We start from the raw sequence: 19,266 nt of genomic DNA on the forward strand, positions 1-19,266 counted from the left end.
TAGGCAAAGGTATGTCCTGTCATCGTCTTGAAAACATATTTGTCTCTACTTTTCACCCTTGGCTTTCTTAAACTAGTTCCATGCTGTCACACTCACATGATAGCATCATTTTTCTTGTGATTGCAGAATAGTTTTTTGGGAGAAGGTGAGCCATGGTGCAGTAGAGGTGACACTCATGAAAGCGAAAGCATACACATTCATATTGAAATTCTTTTACAATACTTTTTTATAATAGTTGTGAAAGGATCGACAAGGAACGACACAGAGTGGACATGGTTGCGATGGCCGATGAAGGCGGTGGAGAAAAGACTTTTTCGAATTTGATCGTCATATTCCGTTTTGCATGATCTATTATATAACGGTTGATGTTTTGTTTAACATAAATCATGTATAAAATGTCATTGGACATCTTTTGACAAAATTAAAATTTTGAATTTTTTTTCGTTAACGTAGATGAGAAGATTTTGCTAAGTGGATGTCAACCTACCGGCCCGATAACAGGGACAACCCGTGTGACTGGGCCTTGGCTCTCAGTCCAGCGGAAGCGGGCAGCATTCCACACCACACCATTTAACGCGAGCGCAACCCAGCAAACGCCTTCCCTTCTCTCTCGTCAACCACGTCCCCGCGGCGAGCACTGACGTGCGCGCGTCGTGGTGACCGGCCTGCGTTCCTTCCACTTCCTCCTCGGCCCTCGCCAGAACAGCGGGAGATCTCGGAATCGCGGGAGGCCGTCCTCCGGTTCCCGGATCGAGAGGATCGGAGGCTCGGAGCAGAACCCGATCGCCTAGCCGACGCGGGGAAGCGAGGCGGCGTGGCGCGGGGAGACGATGGCACCGGTGGTGTCGGCGCTGGCCAAGTACAAGCTCGTGTTCCTCGGCGACCAGTCCGTGGGGAAGACCAGCATCATCACCAGGTTCATGTACGACAAGTTCGACACCACCTACCAGGTAACCGAAATCGCAAATCGTATTCACCGTTTCGTCAATTCGCGTAACTGCATCGTACCTCTTCGTTTGTTTTTGGGAGGAATCGATTGCCTGAATGCCGATCGATCAGATTCTGTGAATGCGCGTGTTCTTCATTGATCCAGCGTTGCCTTCTTTCTTGCATCGTGCATTTCAGCGATCTGGTACGAGGATGCATGTTTAGAGCCGTTTATGATCTGCCACTGGCTTCCAATTTGCTGATGTCTTCTGATTCTAATGCCATTATCTTTTTTTTACCTCGAAAGAGATTTTAATGCCATCATCTCAGCATTCATGCAAAGGATAGCTTGGGTGACTGATCCTTGTCCTTGGCGTTAAATCTAGCATTTCTCGGTCTTGATAAAATGTATCCAATAAAGATACTTTCGTCAATTGCGGGCAATGCCACATATGCCAATTGCCATTACGTCATAGTTTCACATGTTGCGCAAAAGTGTTTGATCGCGTAGGAGTGGAGTGTCCAAACGTAGTGGTTGCGTGGGTTGTTGCCCAACGGGTCAACTCTGAAGAAAATATTACCAAGATTGGACAATGCACGAGCACGCTGCAGGACAGCTGGTTTATTTTCTGCTGATTGGATGAATGCATCTTTGCAAATTTAACCACTTCCCTGAATTTCATTTCATATAACCCATTTTGTGGAGAGCGGAGTTTGCATGACGTTTTGTGGTAGGACAGATATTGCAGTGAGGATTGCCATGCTGGTTCATATATTTGCTTCTTACTCCTCTGTCCTCATACGGGGGCACTTTATCCAGGCTACGATTGGCATTGACTTTTTGTCAAAGACGATGTATCTTGAGGACCGCACTGTTCGTCTACAGCTTTGGTAAGTACATTATTCTTTGGTCTGCCAAGAAGGCAAAAACCAGATAACTCAGTAGGTTCAGCCACAGTGGTAAATGTTGAAATGCTCGAGCGGTAATCCTTAGGACGATTAATGCCCAGTAATGAAATATGAAATTACTAGCCTTGTGCCCAAGTTTCTAGTGATTCACAGGACTAAATTGAGCTTCAGTAGCTTAAGTAATCAACATTATATTTTTCTTTTTGGAGAACAGTTAACATTTTATCCCCGTCATTGTCAGGGATACTGCAGGACAGGAGAGATTTAGGAGTCTTATTCCAAGCTACATCAGGGACTCATCTGTTGCAGTGGTTGTTTATGATGTATCCAGTAAGTTGCTCAAAAAAATTGTATGACACTATTTTGTCCTGTCTTTTCTAATTTCAGCGAACAATTTCATGTACACGATTCGCATTTTTAATGCCTCAGAATATCAGCAGATTTTTTTTCCAAAAAATTTCAACTCTAATGAACCGAAGACACATCAAATCCATACTATTGCAGCCGGGCAGCTGGCCATCAGTTACTGTTCAGTTTTCTTTTCTGAAAACACAATATATAACCTGACTTCTCGTTTATAAATTTACTGAAATGTTTATCTCTGCAGATAGGCAGTCTTTTCTGAACACCTCAAAATGGATCGACGAAGTCCGCACCGAGAGGGGTGGTGATGTGATTGTCGTGCTCGTTGGGAACAAAACTGATCTTGTCGACAAGAGGTGACCTGTGCTTTCATCTCTCTTTCCAGTGGGACTTGTTCAGGCTGATACAACCTGCGAGTGCCTGATGCTTATGCCTCACGCTCTCTGCAGACAAGTGTCCACAGAGGAAGGGGAAAGCAAGTCGAAAGAACTCAACGTTATGTTCATCGAAACCAGCGCGAAAGCCGGGTTCAACATCAAGGTCAGATTCAGATTTCAGATGGCACCTCTTTTCCGAAATGCTCTGATGCAATTGCCTTGGATGCATTACTCCGCACCTCACCACTGCACTGTGATCCGTGCAGCCGCTGTTCCGCAAGATCGCCGCGGCGCTGCCGGGGATGGAGACGCTCTCGTCGGCGAAGCAGGAGGACATGGTGGACGTGAACCTGAAGCCGACCTCCAGCCAGTCCAACTCGCAGCAGCAGGCGGGGAGTGGATGCGCATGCTAGAAACAGCGCTAGCTCTGCACATACGCTCGCCTGACTGACGTGTTGTTACTGTTACGCAGTTTTTCGGTAGTGTTGATACTGCCCTTTAATTTCCTGATGCTTCTTCTGTAGTGAACCTGAAGTCCATCTTTAGTTTGCTTTTTTTTTTCATTTCCATCTCGATTTTGTGTACGGCGAAAGACCATATGATTTCTTACTGTTTCATGTGTCCTGCTCTGTATGCTTCAGAAATAAGCTCTTGTGCTCTGTTCTTTGTTGAGCGAATAGCTCACTGACATAAGGGACCCACATAGATCCCGTACACAATTCTGCTCACTGACAAGCGGGCCCCATACTAGATGATGACGTGGCAGTTCGCATCTCGCAGCGAACAACAAGCTGAATCGGATAAGCCCCTCTTCCGGAGTCGGGGCAGACGCGACGAGAGATCACAGCACGCGAGTCAGCAATGGAGTCTACCGCGCTAATCGCACAATTACCTCTTCTAATCTCTCGCTCCCGTTCCAAACCCATCTCCCCTGCCTCCGTCACCAGAGCTCGCAGCCTCACCTCCATTTCCTTCTCCTCCGGCAGCCGCCGCGTCGCCCTGTTTTCCCGCCGCGGCCGCGAGTATGCCGGCGTTGGCTCCTCGGTCTCCGCCGCCGCAGCGACTGGGGAGGCAGCGGATGGCGGCTCCGAGACCATCCTGCTCAGTGTCCAGGTACCCTACCCGAATTCGAAGCTCCCCTCCCCTTCGTGTCCTCTTCTCGAACGCCTGTTCGATTTCGATGGTTGGTTTTGGTTAGCCACAGCCAGCCCAGGCCTGTGAGGCTGTGACTGTGACGTGCTGTTGCCTGACTCTTGTTTGCAGGGGATGATGTGCGACGGGTGCGCCGCGAGCGTGAAGCGGATTCTGGAGAGCCAAGTATGCATCCCCTTTCCTTTCTATCTCTTAGTTATTTGTTTGCGTTAAGAATTAAGGGGTTGATGAGGATCCGAAGGAAATGGAGCATGGTTATTGGTTTGCAGTATGATGCTGAAGGATCAAAAGTGAAGAATAATCGGAGAAATTCAAGTAGCTAACTACCGAACGTGGATCAGACAAGCCTTCTAACTTTCTTTGCTGTTAGGCATTTGCAACAGTGCAGCATCTATGCACCAGCATTTTTTCTTCTTCTGAGAATATCCATGCACCAGCATGAAACGGTTTCCTGTTGCAACCTGCAAGTCTAGTAAGAATTCATAAAGGACAAGTTCATAACATGTTGCATGTAGTTTCAGAGGATACAAAAGTTGTGGATGCTTAGTGATGAAAAGTTTTTTTTTGCTACTGGGGCATCGTTTACCTTTAGGCTTTTAGCTGAACAATTATCTGATCAGTTGGTTTTATGTTGCTTCTGTAGTTACCCCACTTTGCTAAACATCACCTTGGGATACTTGCCTTTAGGATTTTTGCTGAACAATGATCTGAATAATTTTTCTGCTCCTTTATACTCATACCTTGGGATACTTGCCTTTGCCCCCATTTGCAGCCAGAAGTTACATCTGCTACTGTTGATTTTAAGGAAGCAAGTGCAGTCGTGTGGACAACAGCTGAAGCTAGGGCATCAGATGATTGGCATAAGCTATGTGGAGAGAAACTTGCTAAACACCTTGGCACTTGTGGATTTGAGTCTCGGCTGCAAGGCAATTAGGTAAATGGCCATGTGTTTTTCCCCTATCCTTGTGGTGGCCAATGAATACATTGAGTTGTTTAAATCCTTACATTAAGAAGTTCCTGCTTCTTCATTTTAAACTATGGAAGTTACCAATCAAACACTAATTTCAATGCGGATACTTCCTTGGAAATTTTGAAGTCCTAGAATCTATAGACCATGTTTTATAATCATTGTACAGAGTAGACCAAAACTGAATCAGCTATATTTCCTGCTATAATTTGGTTAGAAGTATATCAACCCATTGGATGAGTATCCTAATTCAATTGAACAATACAATGTTTCCATGTTTCATATCTGAATTCTGAAACACAGATTCCTAGCATATACGCGTATTATTTATGGAAAGAAGTTAAGTTTTCTTAGGTCTTAGCTTGAAGTATGTTTGGGGTTCATGGTTACTGCAACATCTTCATTAGCATTTTGAAACAGAATCTCTTATGTACTATGAACTCCACTAACACTATTTTTAAAACTCTTTCACAGACTAAGATGAAGCCAAACAAAGTTGATACTGAATATAAGTGATGTCACATGAATGATCACATGGTTCATTTCAACATCGTCTGTCTTCGTTGCCGGGAGCCCGGGAGAGTTTTGCAACCCGAATTTCTGTGTTCCCTCTCATGGAGCTCAGGCTTAGTGCTAGTGTTCTAGTGCTTCCTTTTTCATGGGCTAAGATCTCATGCCATTGTTGCAAGGCAAGGAGTGTACATGACTCCGCTCTTCATTCCTCTGTATTCCTTGCTGTTTATAAAGATAAATATTAGTCTCTTGAACTTTTGGATAGCTTTCATGTTTTTACTTACCTTTGCGCTGTCTGTTTTAAACTTACCTTTGCGCTGTTTCGTGTTGCTACTCAGCATGTGCAGATAATCTGGTATCACTGGTACATTGTCCAAATTTGTATGTGTTGATGGGTGGCTTCCTGCATCCCAAGGCCTCACTAAAAGTTTTTATTTCAATGTTTTAGATGTCTATTTCTGGGAATTTACTGTTCAGCTCGATCTCAGGGACAGAGAAAATGACGTGTAGAATAACAGAGGGGCCGAGTTGGGCCGGTCTGAGGTGAAATCAGCATGGCCCACACAAGAATAGCCCGTCTAACATTGTGTGGACGGGGCCCACTTGCCCTCTTGGCCCCTGCCGCGTGCGCAAGCCTCTAGAAGAATCGGCAGCTTTTGTGGCCGCCCCTCTCTTCTTCCCCTTCCCGTCCCCTACCTGTCTCCTGTCATCTTCCTTCCCTCGCTTTCCCACCTCCATCCACCCCGCCGCGCCTCGACCCCCTCTCCGCGCCGCCGCATCTCCGGCGAGATGTCGCGCTTCGGGCGATCCGGCCCGCCGCCAATCCGCGACACCTACTCCCTCCTCGTCCTCAACATCACCTTCCGTGAGTTTCCCTCTCGCTGCGGCGCTTCCGTCTCCTTCGCGTGGTTTGAGTTGGCAGCTCATCTGTGTTTGGGGGCCTCGCAGGAACGACGGCCGATGACCTCTTCCCCCTCTTCGACAAGTACGGCGAGGTCGTCGACATCTACATCCCCAGGGACCGCAGGTGAGTGTGAGGCGAACTGGGGCCATGGACCCCTGGTTGTCTCATTCGCCGATTCGAGTGTTGACCTGTGTGCGATTTGTAGGCAGGCTGAGTGGTGTCGAATATGGAATTAGGGAGTGACGTTGTATAGGTGCCGGGAGTTGATTTATGCTCGATTCATTGATTTGTGTATGCTTATCTATGGCTATGGCTGTAGGACTGGTGACTCCCGAGGATTCGCGTTCGTGAGGTACAAGTACGAGGACGAGGCGCAGAAGGCAGTTGATAGGCTCGATGGTGCGCCTAAATTCCTCACCGGCGGAAATATATGTGTGTCATGTGTGCTTTGTGTTTGGATTGTTGTTCATTTGGTGTGTTTTGTTTGCAGGGAAACTGGTAGATGGGAGGGAGATCATGGTGCAGTTTGCCAAGTATGGCCCAAATGCTGAACGGATGTAAGATATCTCTATCTCTTATTTACGCTGTTTTTATGGCTACTAATGAGATCTTCAATCAGTAACTTAGTTTTTACTTACCTTTGCTCTATCTGTTGTTCTGAAATGATATAGCTGTAGTATGTAAATTGTTTGCTAAACATAAATGCAAATATGCAACTGCTATCTGCTACTGGTTGGATACATTAAGCAACAGCGAAATTCTGAAATTGTTTTGCCTTTTCAAATGGCAGAATACCTTATGTTAGAGCAAACACTGGTAGGTAGAGGATTTATAATGCTAAGAATGACTGTTTAAATAGTTCCATTACATTTACCTGTCATTATGAGTGTCTACATGTCTTGAGTTTACTCGCCATTTATTTAGTCGCGCTGGTCTCTTACGCAATATAGTTGTCACTTTTGCTGTCACAACAGTCGTGAGTGTCTTCTTTTGTTTTCTTTCATTATGTCTTCTGTGTTGGTACACCACTGACTAAGTGCATATACTGATTTTTTTAATGTAATTTTCTTTGGGAGTTAGCAAGAAGGATGTATAAAATGAAATCCACAACACTCACAATAGTTAAAAATGGTCTATAGTGCCACATGGTGACCAAATCAACCACAGCTGATCCTTTAAAAAATCTCACTGGAAAGCAATATGGTGTGAGTTTCCGAACCATTCATAATATTCTTATTTTTTATATTCACAGTAACAAAGGAAGAATAGTCGAGCCAGTTCCAAGGTCAAGGGGCCGTTCCAGAAGCCGCAGTCCAAGACGGAGGTATAACACTACCATTATTTTTTGAACCTTAACTCTTCAAAATTTGTAGAATAAATGATACCCAGTACTTTCTTTTACTGTACTTAAGTGTAAACTTAATCAGTTCGTGTGTGTTTAATGATGATGCATATCATCGATTGATAAGTGCCAATATCTAGCCAAAGCCAATGCACATGCCATGATTCCATGCCTGTGTACAAACATGATAGTTCATTTTCTGAACTACGCATTGCCACCATAAGCTGTGATTTTCTATTGTGTATGTTCAAGCTTATTCAAGTCTTGTTCTGTTCATTTTCTGAATGCCGGAGTCTTGTTCATTTTCTATCGTGATTCTTGACATGTTTGAAGGTACCGTGATGATTATCGAGATGACTATCGGGATAGAGATTATAGAAGGCGAAGTCGGAGTCGGAGTAGAGATAGGTACACACGTGACAGATACAGAGAGAGGGACTATCGTCGTCGTAGCAGGAGCCGCAGCTACAGCCCTGATGATTACAAAAAGCATGGGAGAGACAGGTATACACATTAAAACATCAATTATATTTTTTTCATCTTGCTGGTTTGCACTGATTTATTCCAATATTGTCCTATGATTATGAACAGTTTGTCTCCTGCACGTAGAAGCCCTAGTCGTAGCCGAAGTCGCAGCTATAGTCCTGATGATTACAAGAGGCGTGGCAGAGACAGGTTTGCACATTTGAGAGTACTGGTGTTTTTTTTTTTTGTCTTTCTGTATTGTACTGAACATTTTTTTTTGTTCCATAACTGGTAGCAGTGCGTCACCTGCAAGTAGGAGCCCTAGCCGCTCCCCTCCTCGCAAGGCATCACCTTCTCCTGAGAAATCTCCTGTCAGGCGCAATGATGACCGGTCTCCTCGTTCTCGGAGCCCTTCGACATGAGCAGTGTATCACTTGCAGCACATCTTGAACAGCTCAGGTCCCTAGATTGTTCATCTTATTTTATGTTGATTGTAGTTTATATCTAATATTTGTTAATGCAAATTCCTTGCTTTTAGAAGGATGGATGAACTAGAGGCTATGCATTTGCTTGATGGTGGGCCCTCTTCAGTTACAGTTCTGTAACGCTGGCTGTCAGTTGCTGCTTCAATCTTCGAATGCTACTTTCATTTGGCACCAGAACTGCTTGTCAAGAACTTTGTGTACACCAGTTCCATTCCATTTTCCTTTCCTATTAGTACTTCATATTATCACTGTCTTTCCAGTAATGGGTACTTACTATTCATGGTGACTGCACCTTTCTAGTTACATGATGGAGTGAAGATGTGATGGCTGATATGCGGTCAACATGCACGTAGCTTACTGTTGAAGTTGATATTATCTGTGCCGTTTGCCTTGTTGATGATGATGAGTTGATGGTGATGATGAGATGATAGTGGCACTGCAGCTGCCTGCATCCCTTGCTGTCTGCACCTTTTATGCTGACAAGTAAGATTCCAAAGATTTAGCTGAGTTCAGAGTTTCATTTCTTTTATAATCTTGAAATGATTTGCCCAAGTTTCTACTTGCTGGGTGTCCCTCTTCAATATTTGGATTTTAATGTTCGTCTGCGGTGATGTTTTTACAGATCCGTTTTAGATCTCTTTTGTCATGAGCCTTTCATGAACATAGAGATCAATTGTTGATTTCTTCTGTTTGGGGTCTTGTCATACGTTTTTATTTCTATGCTCAACATTGAACGTCACTAACATATGCAAGTTAATGTTTTGAGTGGAATACGAAAAGTTTTTCTTTGCACTCGCACTCATGCATCGTGCAGTTGGAAAGGTGGATCTGTTGTTGCTCTTGACCCTTCTTCAGCAATAGAAGGCGTGTGGGAGAGGTTTCAGCAACAGAAGCCGAACTGGTTTCCGTTCGCTTGATCGACTGGTTGAATGGTGATGGTTTGCTGAGAGACTTCGTCCCGTGGCCCTTATGAAAGATGTTTGCTGACCAATTTATTAAGTTCTGTAACCTGCGATAATTTGTAACGCTGACTTTGATACACTCGTGTGAAGAAAGGGAATCTCTGCTATGCATGCTTTAGCGTTTATCCAGTTATTGAAATTCGACAACTGATGTGCTGTGCTCTTTTCTTCCCCAGCACGATAAACATTGGTAGCTCTTGAAGATGTAAACCTTCAGTGTTTGGTTGGCACATAGGTAACTGTAATGGTATTGAAAATGCATTACAGGGGGTTTGGAGGTGGGATCACCGTTTGCGTGCTTTGTTTGGTAGCGCAAAGGTGAAGGTATTGAAGTGAAGAAAGAGTAAGAAGCGGGTACAGAGCGTGCCTCCTGCATGAAGTCTGCTGGCCACTTGGTCAGTCATGGAGTGGTGGTGTGGTGCCTGCAGCCGTGCACCATGCGCCTGGAGCGCCAGTGCGTCATCCTGAATCGGGGCCAGGTGCAACGGCTCCCCCAGGCATACTGACATACCGGCGCAGTTCAAAGAAGCTAGATAGCTGATTCGTACGGACGCACAAAATTCGAAAGAAACACTGAAGTGATAACGCATGCGCTGCTAGCTAATCTCCCGACCCCGATCCTGACGGCATGGACCATAACATGTTTGACATTCAGCGGCTAATTTCATGAACATATTTAACATTCACCTGATAGTTTCTTGAGCAATTCACCACATTCACTGGCAATGTTGTGACTTGTGACGACTTCATTAACAAGTTACCAGTTCAACCGGTATATCAGAACGTGCAGAACCACAGCGTTCGCATTCTGTCCGGCGAAGGCCATATATCAGAACGTGCAGAACCACAGCATTCGCATTCTGTCCGGCGAAGGCCATACTTCTTTGGCCAAAAAACATCACGAGCATTTTTTTTAAAAAAATCACGAGTATGAGGAGGCAAGAATGCGTCAATGCACAAGGCCTTGAACGTACGGCACTGCAGCGTAGTACAGATGCAGAAGCTTGTACACAGAACTACTACTTGCTCCGACAGATAGGCACGGCATGATCACACGTTGAAGCAGCTAAAGAGGCAACATAACAATTGCGTAGGCTCAACCAGCACCGCCTACTAAATAGACTCCTTGAGTACACGAGCGTTACATCAGTTCCAGATTAGCTGCAATCTCTGATATGACGAGCGAGGCGAGTAGTCCCCTTGGCAACAACCAGTACAAGCTATGCTACATTATCATACTGCTTCAGGATTGGTTGCCGTGAACACACTGAGCCCCTTAGACACGCTTGGGCGGCACATACTGCACGTTGTTGTCCTGGCAAATCCCCTGCGATGATAAACAGAAACATGAGGTTTCTGGAAAGTGCATAGCATTGCCGCATAAGCGTTTCTAAAATGTATGTATGTGGTTTTACCTGGTACTCTTCCGGAAGTTCCTCCGAGACTGCCAGTGTGTAGCACCCTGGAATGAACCTACCTGCAGAATGACGAAGGTGGATGATCTTGGTTAGTAGTGCCATGGAGCAACAAATGGATATCTATCTTGAATTGCACAAATACACAAAAAGAGTTTTACGTAAGGCATTAATTTTGTTAAGCTCTAAACTGCAAGCTTACACATAATTTGGAAATGGCATGCTTATCACCGGGAAGCTATAACGTATCTTAATTCATGTATTGCACAAAACAGAAGTGATCTTTCAACAACTTTACAGTAATGATTTTGTTAAGCTCTTGATCACTACCACATACTTAAACATCATATGAAAAGAACATGCCAGCCACCTAAAAGTTCTGACAAATGTAACACGCAATTCAATATCTGTCTATAACAATAATATTTAGTACGAAGTACACTTTGATGTGAGTGAGACTTTGCTCACTGTTTGAGCATAATTTCTAAGATATCATTAGACGGTTCAAGTTAAAAGTGTAAAGATCAAAGAATTAGATCTGTTATGAAGCAGCAGTCTGTGCAAGCCTCCTTAGAATTCAGAGAGGAAACAAAGGAATTTAAGCACAGTATACTTCTGGAAGATTGTAACAAGTCAACCAAAAATAAAGGCACTGCAAAATAGGCATTAACATAAATTCTTGACAAAACAATTCGTTCTGTACATTTGTGAGATGATATGAACTAATCAACAAGCAATTTTCATTTAGTGCCATGATTTGGGGCAAACTGCTGGGCTTAAACTTGCTAAAACTGGGGGAAAAAAAACCCAGGCCAAGGTTTTTAGCTTGGTTTTATAATCCTTGACAATTAATAACCACACAAAACAGGTCAGCAGGAATTGGTAGAAGTATGAAGCAGATGAAGCCCAGTTCATGTATTTGACCTCAGTTTTTTTCCCCCTAAACGAATATGCCAATACAGGCTGCGTCCTTCAAAATGGCATTACAACAAAATATGCATACCATGGTAAGCTATGCTAATAGATAAACATATACAAGTGCAAGAAAGGAAAAATAATGCAGTAGACCTAGGAGGATAAAACAAATTGCAGGATACAAGAGAATTGAACGCTCACCAATTCTCAACCAACGAGCAGCCCAACTCCTACTGGGGTCCATCAGAGAGATTATTCTGCATACCATAAAGAACCTTCCTTAGCATAGTATTCCATATCAATCTATCCTTTGAATTTTTGCAATTAAAACTGCTTTCATGAGCTACTCTCCAGAATCACAGAGCAATAATAAGTACAAGCTGGTTGCAATGATGTGTGGAGTTACCCAGTGAAGTTCGGGGTGGTGCAGTTGACGACATTGTCGTGCTCCTTGTCCATCTCCAGGAATGGGCAGTTCTCGCAACCGTTCTGCCTGAACTGCACACATATCCCCCAAAGAACAATCAGACACAAGATGGTGCAAACGCCACCAGCATCAGTGTCAACGATACAACTTGCCCCAGGAATTCAATGCCACAACACACAACAATCCGGAACCGAGGGGACGGCGCGCTATAACCCTAGCCGCCACCCAGGGGCGGACCTAGTATAGGGACATGGGTGTACATCTGTACACCCAATATTTTTTGCAAAACACTAGCATCTTGTATGTATACAATCCATATGCGTACTCACAGTTTGTCCAGAATGTGTATATTTGAGCCCCAGCACTAGAAATAGCCCAGCCAATATCCCAAACTCCCTCACAACCCTCTCTTTCTCTCTCGCATGCAATGATGTCCGGCCTGTTAGTATTGCCCACATGTGCAGTCTACACAATTCAAGCCACCTCGTCAGGCAGGGGAGCAAGCGCGCGCTATCCAGGCCAGATGCGAGCAGTGAGCGCCAAGGTAAGGGGCAAGCCAACATCGGCGGGAGTGAGGAAATGCTATCATGGATTGCTACGCCAGCGGCCCGCCGCAAGCTGAGAGAAGGCATCGCGCTCATTGTGGATTCTTTGACGAGTGGAAGTGAGGAAGGGAAGGGCATCAGCTAGCATCTCATCTATATAGAAGGTTTGTGTCTCCGCAATGGCCACATCTTGCTATAGTTGGTACACGATTACTAGCTACTCAGTAATAAAAAATTGGCAGTTTCGGTTGTACATCAATAAGAAAGAAATTTGAAATTCCCCTAATCTTCATCTGCAAACGGATACTGACATTGCAGTAGAGAAACTGAAATTGCAAGGACAAAATGTCGGGTTGATGGGACATCATGTGGTGTTGATAATTCATGAAGATTAACATGACTAAATTCTTGAAGATGATGGACAATTTATGATGTTGGCTAGCTTTTGTATAACCGCGGGGGGATGAGTGCCGTGCCATGTTAGGTTATGATGTCAACAAGCAAGCTACTGCAACTCTGCAAGACGAAGATATGTTGCATTAGCGCCATGACAACCTTGAGGATATGATTTTCCAAGATAAGTGTAAAATCGTGCAGCAATGACAATCACCTAGACGCGAAGTATAGTGGACTGTGTTATAATTGCTTATGCAGACTTTTTTCCCTTCTTTTATGGAGGTATTAAGTTTGGAATCTCTGTACACCCAATTCTGAAATCCTGCGTCCGCCACTGCCGCCGCCGAGAACGGATTGCTCCCGGATAAACGCGCCCCCCCCCCCCCCCCCCCAAAATCCCCAATCCTAGAACCCTACCCTGGCTGGACCGCTAGAGAACCTACACCATAACCCTAGGCGAGAGGAGAGCGAGGAGACGCCGGCGGAGGAAGGTACCTGGTCGTAGGTCTTGACGAGTCGGCACCGGAGGCAGGCCCGCAGCTCGGGGCCGAAGCTAGTCGGGATCTGCGCGTGCGTGACCCGGTCGTCGTCGTCCATCATCCCTCCGCCGCCGCCGCCCCTCATCCTCGCCGCTCCGATAGCCCCCGCTTCCTGCTCGCTTCCCTCCTCTCCTCGAGAGCTCTCTCTCTCTCGGTTTCTTCTTCCTCGCGTTGGTTCGCACGGACACGGACTCTGGCTGGGCTTCCCTCTCGTCGCTTCGTCGTATTGTGGACCTGTTTGGTGTGTGTGGCATCGGAAGATTTGGGCTTACGTCTCAGCCCAACAGGGATATCAACGGGCCCGTCAAGCGTTGAGGCCCACCCGTGTCAAGACGGTGGGGGGGGGGGGGGGGGGGGGGGGGGGGGGGAGGAGGGGGGATGCGGCGGCGGCGGGGGGAAGCAGCAGCGCGACGAGTTTGGTTGGGCCGCTCTGTGAAGGTGTTTGCTTGCTGTGTGGTGGGCGAGGCATAGCGCATGGGCCACTGTCCTTCTAGGCCAACTGTTCTACTCCTACTCTCAAAAAAAAAAAAACTGTTCTACTCCTCCAGGCTGCAGCTGGAGACTACAGACCAGACTTCACTGTAGAAGTGTAGAGCTTGCAGATCAAATATGAAACGGCCCCTCCTACCGTCCTACACGGCTACTCTCAAAGAGTAACAGAGCATGCTACAGCTACAAGACTCTACAGTCTCTGGAGCTAAATGACTCAACCAGATCCAATTGTCTGCCATGGCAGCAATGGAGAGTGGAATAATTCCCGGCCGGTGGTCACTCACCGGGACGGCCAGAGCAGTAGCCTTTCACAGAAGCAGGGAATCCTATGGGCTGCGCCACTGATGCAAATGCAGCATGGCCACCATCATTAGCGTGCCAGGCAGCAGGCAGCTCAGGGCTATCCCTAACATGGAGGAGTAACAGAAACTCTTGCCTCTTGGGCCCACCACCAATGGCTCGCTCCATGCCTCCATGGGAACGAGACCACCAGAACATGACAAGCTCGTTACGCTCTCAGTTTTCTTTCTCGTACTGTAGCAGCGGTGATGGTGCTACAGCTCCTCACAATTTTAGTAAAATGGGATTAGGTGCCACTGACCGGCATCAATCAAGGGACCATCCCCATCCTCCTGACCTACCAACAGGGACGCTTCATGCAACTGAAAGTGGAGACTTGAGAAGACGGAAGAAAAAAAAAGGCAGCAGCTCCAGCGCTAGCAAGGATCATGATCCTTGATCCAGCAGCCAGCAGCTGAGACATCCAGTCACGGAATCAGACAATGCACCGCTAGGTTGTTACATCAGTACGCGCACCACGGGCACGGCACGTCCGACCAACCAACAAAAGCGCAAACCAAATCATCAATGTTAAATTAGAGAGATAACCATCGTTGCTGTCGCACCCACACACCACCACCACCATCAGAGGGGGGATTAACAACGATCACGAGGGAAAACCTGGCGCGAAGTCGCGGGAAACAGGAAAGCAAACCGGCGGTTCCAATCGATCAGTCCTTGGGGGGAAAGGAAAAAGGAACTCCTAAAAGATCACTCCTAGAGGACGGCGACGGCGATGAGGAAATGAATGGTGTAGGGGCTGCTATGTCCATCAGGTTGTTGTTGAAGCTGCTGCTGCTTTTGTTAAACCAGCGCGATGCTGCTCTCGCCGCCGGGAGGCTTGCGGATCCCGCCCAGGTAGTCCCGGGAAGGGGCCTTCCCGTCCGCGAAGATGTCGCTGCCGGTCATCTCCTTCAGCTTCGAAGCGCTCAGGTGCTTCTCCGCCATCCCGGGGGCCTCGTCACCCTTGAAGATGCCGTTGCCGGTCAGGTCGCTGAATTTCTTCGTGGGGATCTTCTTCGCCGTCTTCACCACGCTGTCTTCGTCGGCTTCACCAAACTTGAAGTTGCTTACCTGTTGCGTGAACGACAACAAACAGTAAGCAACACAACTTTTTTTTTTTGTGTGTGTGTGGCTCAATTAAGAACGAAATGAGTTGAGAGATCAGGACATAAGCGTTTTTGCCCGGTGTCTGTGAGGTCGAGCCGTTCTCCGAGTTGCGTGGCCGCGGGTCCTCAGGAGGAGCGAAGATGTCGTGGCCGCTGAGCTCCTTGGATTTCAAGTCAGATATCTGTCTCTTCATCTTGCTGTCATCCTCGCTCAGAAGCGTGCCACTTAGCTCGCGCTGCTTTGCAACCTCAGCTATGGAAGTCGGCTTCTTTGGAGAAACGCTTTCTTCCTCGGCAAATGAGATGTGGCTTATAGTACTAATTGCCTGCATTAGACAAAAACTCAGCAGGATTAGTCTATCCGTGTAACTGTGCTTCAGCTACTAATTCAGTTAAACCTATCATCAAATCAATGGGAATGGATATTCATCCTTTCACTTTGAAGGCTACATCAAGATGATTAAGTTTTACAAACCTGCTTAAGTGTGCATGCAGCAAGTAGTGTATTACTAAATGATAGATTTAGAGAGGCTTAGCAGTCAGTACAAAAATTCAGTTCCAGTAGCTAATTATGCAGGAAAAATACAGAACTTGCTGTAATCTAAAATGTTTTAAAATTTAGTCAAGGTTTGTTGTGTATTGACATTTTAAGCAACAAAAGGTACCGACAGTAGATAAGTACCTAAATCTAATTTGTCTATCAATAAAAGTTCTGAATATTTCCTTCAGTCCAACTGACCAATCAAAACGTTCGGTTCTATCACAAGGAAAGGTCACCACTCACCAACCAATGCGTATACAAACTAATAATGCTTGCCCAAACCCTTCACTCAAGATTCATCCCAACAACCTCTGACTCTTAGGACAGGTATAACATTTAGCAAGTTTGATCATAGCAATCAGCAGCTTATCAATGGCATTCTAAATGCATAGTAAAGCAAGAATGTAAATCAACTTCTTCACCGCAAAAAAAAAAAATCGGCACAACATCTGAAAATAAAAATATACTATCAACACTGCAGCATTGCCAGGAGTACAGCCTAGCTGACCATGTCGCACCAAAACCGAAGGGAAATCAGCCTACATAGTCCTTCAAAAAACAACCAGAAGCTGTACCTGGTAGTTCTTTGGAGCCGTTCGGATGGGAGTAGCAGAGGCATTGGCAGATTCATCCTCTTCAACCTCGCCTCCAGCTGCAAATATGCCACTTCCTGTCATCTCCTTCCACTTAGGAGCAGAGCATGGTTTCCTGAAGAAAGAAGAACAGCTTGGTGAAATACAACCAGTAAATCAAGGCTCCAAACAGCTTGGTGAACCACAGCTAGTAAATCACAGCTCCATACAGGAGCTAATCTGAAATCTGAGTAAGCAATAAAACTAAGATGGCTTGCAGAACTTGCCGAAACCTACACGGATCAGCAGCCTCATGATCGACACGAATTCATCAATAGCGCTCGAAAGCATGATTACTTATTTAAACAGTGCAAGTGATCTTCAAGGAAACTCTTTCTGTTTGTCTCACAACTGACCTTCAACATTACAAAAGGTACGGTCAGATTTCAAGATTCCAACATATTTGGTGAGATGGCAACTACATGAACATCCAAACCATGCCACACTAGAATACACTACTAGCAATTCCTTTTTCTGGAGCCTGCAGAGCAGAACCGAAAACAGAAAAATCTTAAAGAACAGAGTCGGAACTCGGCGCGCATATGCAAAACTAGCTAAAACTCAAATCCAACGGATTTCTCTGCTCGCATCTCCACAGATCAATAACCGAAACCTAAAAATTTAAACTTCTCCGTAACTTGGGGCCGTAAATCTCGAGAGATCTAGTAATCGCCAAGACCAAAAACCCGTCATCAGACGGCTGAACAAGAACAGAGCACCAAATCCTTCCACCCCGAAAGAATCCCGGCAGGGTAAACGCTCGGAAGCTCACCTCTTGTTGAGGCTCTCGGCCTCCTCCTCCGTCACCTGCCCGCCGAACACCACTTTCCTGACCGCCTCCGACGGCTGCACCGAAGAGAAAAAAGTTGAGACAAGCCGAAACCCCTGCTTTGTCAACAATGACGACCGAGAGCTGGTCGCCCCCGCGGCGCCTCGTGGGGGACCCGGGGGTCCGCTCACCTGGTGCGGCCGGCGGTTGGACGGCGGCGTGGCCCCGGCGAGCGGCTCCTGCGGCGCCCCCTCCGGCCAGATCAGCAGGTCCGCCGTCGACGTGTGGGACTTCCTCACCGGCGCCGGCCTCTCCATGTCCGCCCTCCTCACTTCGCACAGCCCTCTCACACACACTCCTGCCGGGGACGAAACGGAGGGGAGGTGCCGCTGCGTTTCTCTCTCTAGCTCGCTGGGGGGCTCTCTCTCTCTAAAAAGGCGAGGGCGAGGTGAGGTGGGACGAGAGTGGAGTGTGGAGTCGAATGGAAGGAAGGTGAGGGGTCGCTGTGTGGTGGCTCACGGCCCCCACCCTTTTTTAAAGACCCCACCCACGCCCACCCACTCCCCCCGCGGCCGATGACAGGCGGGCCCGGTCGTCGGCGGAAGGGGATCGTTGTGCGGCTGCCCGGCGGGGCCCGCGGGCTGAGGGGGGCTGACCGCGTGACGGGACGGGGCCGTGGCGCCCGTAACGATCGCGTCGCGACGCCGTGCGGTGCGCGTCCCTTCCCCCAGCGCCCGTCAGTATTTGAAATTTTGAACGCGTGCCGCGTGCGGGCGGCACGCACGGAACGGGCCGGATCGGCCCCCGTAACGGTCGCCGTCTCTCTCTCTCTCTCTCTCTCTCCCTGTCTGTTTCGTCAGCTACGGACGCGGAGCAGGAGCAGGAGCAGGCTGACAACGAGTCAAGAATGTTCTGGATCTTGTATTCTTGTAATGCAAGTACAAGCTACGGTCGTATATTTACCTTGGTATTCGTGCAACACTTGGATAAGGATTCGCATCATGATGGTTAAATTTTTGTGACGAAGCAGCGGGAGCACGTTTTTCTAGCTTGATGAATCATGAATGGCAGAGCTCCTGCCATTACGATTCAGAAAGAAAAAAAAAAGAGCACGTAGCTCGTTTTGAATACACTTTATCTCGCTGATATTATCATGTTTTTCAAAATATAACCTTGAACCTAGATAAGAAAAAAAAATCATTTTTTAATTTGCCAATTTGGATACTTAGGAGTAAATTGAGTTGACATTTCCTATACAAAGTGTCAAGTAGACAAAATGAATGATTCAAGGCTCTAAAGTAGACATTTCCCCTAACATTTGTGCGTACACTCTACTTTTTAATTCAAAATAAAAAAGAGTACAAACTTGAATATTTAAGATGTGAATAGGACGAATATCAATATTCAACACATCTTGACACTATTTGTATCCGAATTTAATTCGAGAAAAAAATTAACTATGTGTATTTGTATTCTATATTTCCGTTCGTATCTGATCCGCTTTCATCCCTCTGTCAGTGATAATCAGTAATCAGTATATAGCCATAAGACAGAAGAAAGCTCAAAACCAAGAAAAGTCCGAAAATCGTTTAAAAAAGAAAAGTCAGAAAAAGATTACTTGTGTTCTCTACATGTAAAATAAGTTCTTTAGGCATGGTCGCATGGAGGTGCATGCATGCCATTCCACTATTTGATCGAACTTTTTTTTAGAGGAAATCTTTGATGGAAGTTTGATTGCGACCCCCAAAGAAAGTGAGGGGATTTGGAACCACTCCCAACCA

At 46.3% G+C, this 19,266-nt stretch overlaps 5 protein-coding genes across 7 annotated transcripts; 3 read left to right on the top strand and 2 right to left on the bottom strand.

The window, feature by feature from the left end:
- Positions 1 to 536: 536 nt before the first annotated feature.
- LOC117843605 (ras-related protein RABH1b) lies at positions 537 to 3,235 on the top strand. The gene is made up of 6 exons (XM_034724255.2): positions 537 to 950; positions 1,748 to 1,818; positions 2,078 to 2,166; positions 2,444 to 2,555; positions 2,649 to 2,739; positions 2,843 to 3,235. The coding sequence occupies exons 1-6, from the start codon at positions 831 to 833 to the stop codon at positions 2,987 to 2,989; spliced, it is 630 nt and encodes a 209-aa protein (XP_034580146.1). The 5' UTR covers positions 537 to 830; the 3' UTR covers positions 2,990 to 3,235.
- Positions 3,236 to 3,366: 131 nt separating this feature from the next.
- LOC117843606 (uncharacterized) lies at positions 3,367 to 5,472 on the top strand. Its single transcript, XM_034724256.2, has 4 exons — positions 3,367 to 3,689; positions 3,840 to 3,893; positions 4,501 to 4,662; positions 5,170 to 5,472. Exons 1-3 carry the CDS (start codon positions 3,438 to 3,440, stop codon positions 4,660 to 4,662), a joined length of 468 nt encoding a protein of 155 aa, XP_034580147.1. The 5' UTR covers positions 3,367 to 3,437; the 3' UTR covers positions 5,170 to 5,472.
- Positions 5,473 to 5,878: 406 nt separating this feature from the next.
- On the top strand, positions 5,879 to 9,491 carry LOC117843604 (uncharacterized). 2 transcript variants are annotated; one of them, XM_034724253.1, is made up of 9 exons: positions 5,879 to 6,073; positions 6,157 to 6,235; positions 6,432 to 6,511; positions 6,603 to 6,669; positions 7,365 to 7,436; positions 7,788 to 7,958; positions 8,046 to 8,129; positions 8,215 to 8,378; positions 8,458 to 9,491. In XM_034724253.1, the coding sequence occupies exons 1-8, from the start codon at positions 5,998 to 6,000 to the stop codon at positions 8,339 to 8,341; spliced, it is 756 nt and encodes a 251-aa protein (XP_034580144.1). In that variant the 5' UTR covers positions 5,879 to 5,997; the 3' UTR covers positions 8,342 to 8,378; positions 8,458 to 9,491. The 2 variants fall into 2 exon arrangements, with proteins under 2 accessions (XP_034580144.1, XP_034580145.1); XM_034724254.1 differs by having other exon boundaries at positions 5,880 to 6,073; positions 8,218 to 8,378.
- An 806-nt stretch (positions 9,492 to 10,297) lies between these two features.
- On the bottom strand, positions 10,298 to 13,805 carry LOC117843607 (transcription elongation factor SPT4 homolog 1). Its single transcript, XM_034724257.2, has 5 exons — positions 13,560 to 13,805; positions 12,103 to 12,194; positions 11,898 to 11,953; positions 10,782 to 10,843; positions 10,298 to 10,693 (listed from the first exon to the last, which is right to left on the bottom strand). Exons 1-5 carry the CDS (start codon positions 13,686 to 13,688, stop codon positions 10,643 to 10,645), a joined length of 390 nt encoding a protein of 129 aa, XP_034580148.1. The 5' UTR covers positions 13,689 to 13,805; the 3' UTR covers positions 10,298 to 10,642.
- A 1,136-nt stretch (positions 13,806 to 14,941) lies between these two features.
- On the bottom strand, positions 14,942 to 17,998 carry LOC117846035 (uncharacterized). Of its 2 annotated transcripts, XM_034727132.2 has the most exons (5): positions 17,677 to 17,996; positions 17,489 to 17,562; positions 16,660 to 16,792; positions 15,606 to 15,869; positions 14,942 to 15,508 (listed from the first exon to the last, which is right to left on the bottom strand). In XM_034727132.2, exons 1-5 carry the CDS (start codon positions 17,800 to 17,802, stop codon positions 15,239 to 15,241), a joined length of 867 nt encoding a protein of 288 aa, XP_034583023.1. In that variant the 5' UTR covers positions 17,803 to 17,996; the 3' UTR covers positions 14,942 to 15,238. The 2 variants fall into 2 exon arrangements, with proteins under 2 accessions (XP_034583023.1, XP_034583022.1); XM_034727131.2 differs by having other exon boundaries at positions 17,489 to 17,998.
- Between the last annotated feature and the right edge of the window lie 1,268 nt (positions 17,999 to 19,266).

This window comes from Setaria viridis, chromosome 2 (assembly GCF_005286985.2).
Source record: "Setaria viridis chromosome 2, Setaria_viridis_v4.0, whole genome shotgun sequence".
NCBI lineage: Eukaryota > Viridiplantae > Streptophyta > Magnoliopsida > Poales > Poaceae > Setaria > Setaria viridis.

Coding starts and splice junctions, on each gene's coding strand:
- LOC117843607 (XM_034724257.2), bottom strand. CDS start 13,688: ATGAGGGGCGGCGGCGGCGGAGGGATGATGGACGACGACGACCGGGTC. Junction 11,954..12,102: donor ACCACCCCGAACTTCACTGG/GTAACTCCACAC, acceptor TATGGTATGCAG/AATAATCTCTCTGATGGACC. Junction 10,694..10,781: donor AACTTCCGGAAGAGTACCAG/GTAAAACCACAT, acceptor TTATCATCGCAG/GGGATTTGCCAGGACAACAA.
- LOC117843604 (XM_034724253.1), top strand. CDS start 5,998: ATGTCGCGCTTCGGGCGATCCGGCCCGCCGCCAATCCGCGACACCTAC. Junction 6,236..6,431: donor TACATCCCCAGGGACCGCAG/GTGAGTGTGAGG, acceptor CTATGGCTGTAG/GACTGGTGACTCCCGAGGAT. Junction 7,437..7,787: donor AGCCGCAGTCCAAGACGGAG/GTATAACACTAC, acceptor ACATGTTTGAAG/GTACCGTGATGATTATCGAG.
- LOC117843605 (XM_034724255.2), top strand. CDS start 831: ATGGCACCGGTGGTGTCGGCGCTGGCCAAGTACAAGCTCGTGTTCCTC. Junction 951..1,747: donor AGTTCGACACCACCTACCAG/GTAACCGAAATC, acceptor CACTTTATCCAG/GCTACGATTGGCATTGACTT. Junction 2,740..2,842: donor AAGCCGGGTTCAACATCAAG/GTCAGATTCAGA, acceptor TGATCCGTGCAG/CCGCTGTTCCGCAAGATCGC.
- LOC117846035 (XM_034727131.2), bottom strand. CDS start 17,802: ATGGAGAGGCCGGCGCCGGTGAGGAAGTCCCACACGTCGACGGCGGAC. Junction 15,870..16,659: donor CGGCTCCAAAGAACTACCAG/GTACAGCTTCTG, acceptor TGTCTAATGCAG/GCAATTAGTACTATAAGCCA. Junction 15,509..15,605: donor CACCGGGCAAAAACGCTTAT/GTCCTGATCTCT, acceptor TTCACGCAACAG/GTAAGCAACTTCAAGTTTGG.
- LOC117843606 (XM_034724256.2), top strand. CDS start 3,438: ATGGAGTCTACCGCGCTAATCGCACAATTACCTCTTCTAATCTCTCGC. Junction 3,690..3,839: donor CCATCCTGCTCAGTGTCCAG/GTACCCTACCCG, acceptor TCTTGTTTGCAG/GGGATGATGTGCGACGGGTG. Junction 3,894..4,500: donor AGCGGATTCTGGAGAGCCAA/GTATGCATCCCC, acceptor CCCCATTTGCAG/CCAGAAGTTACATCTGCTAC.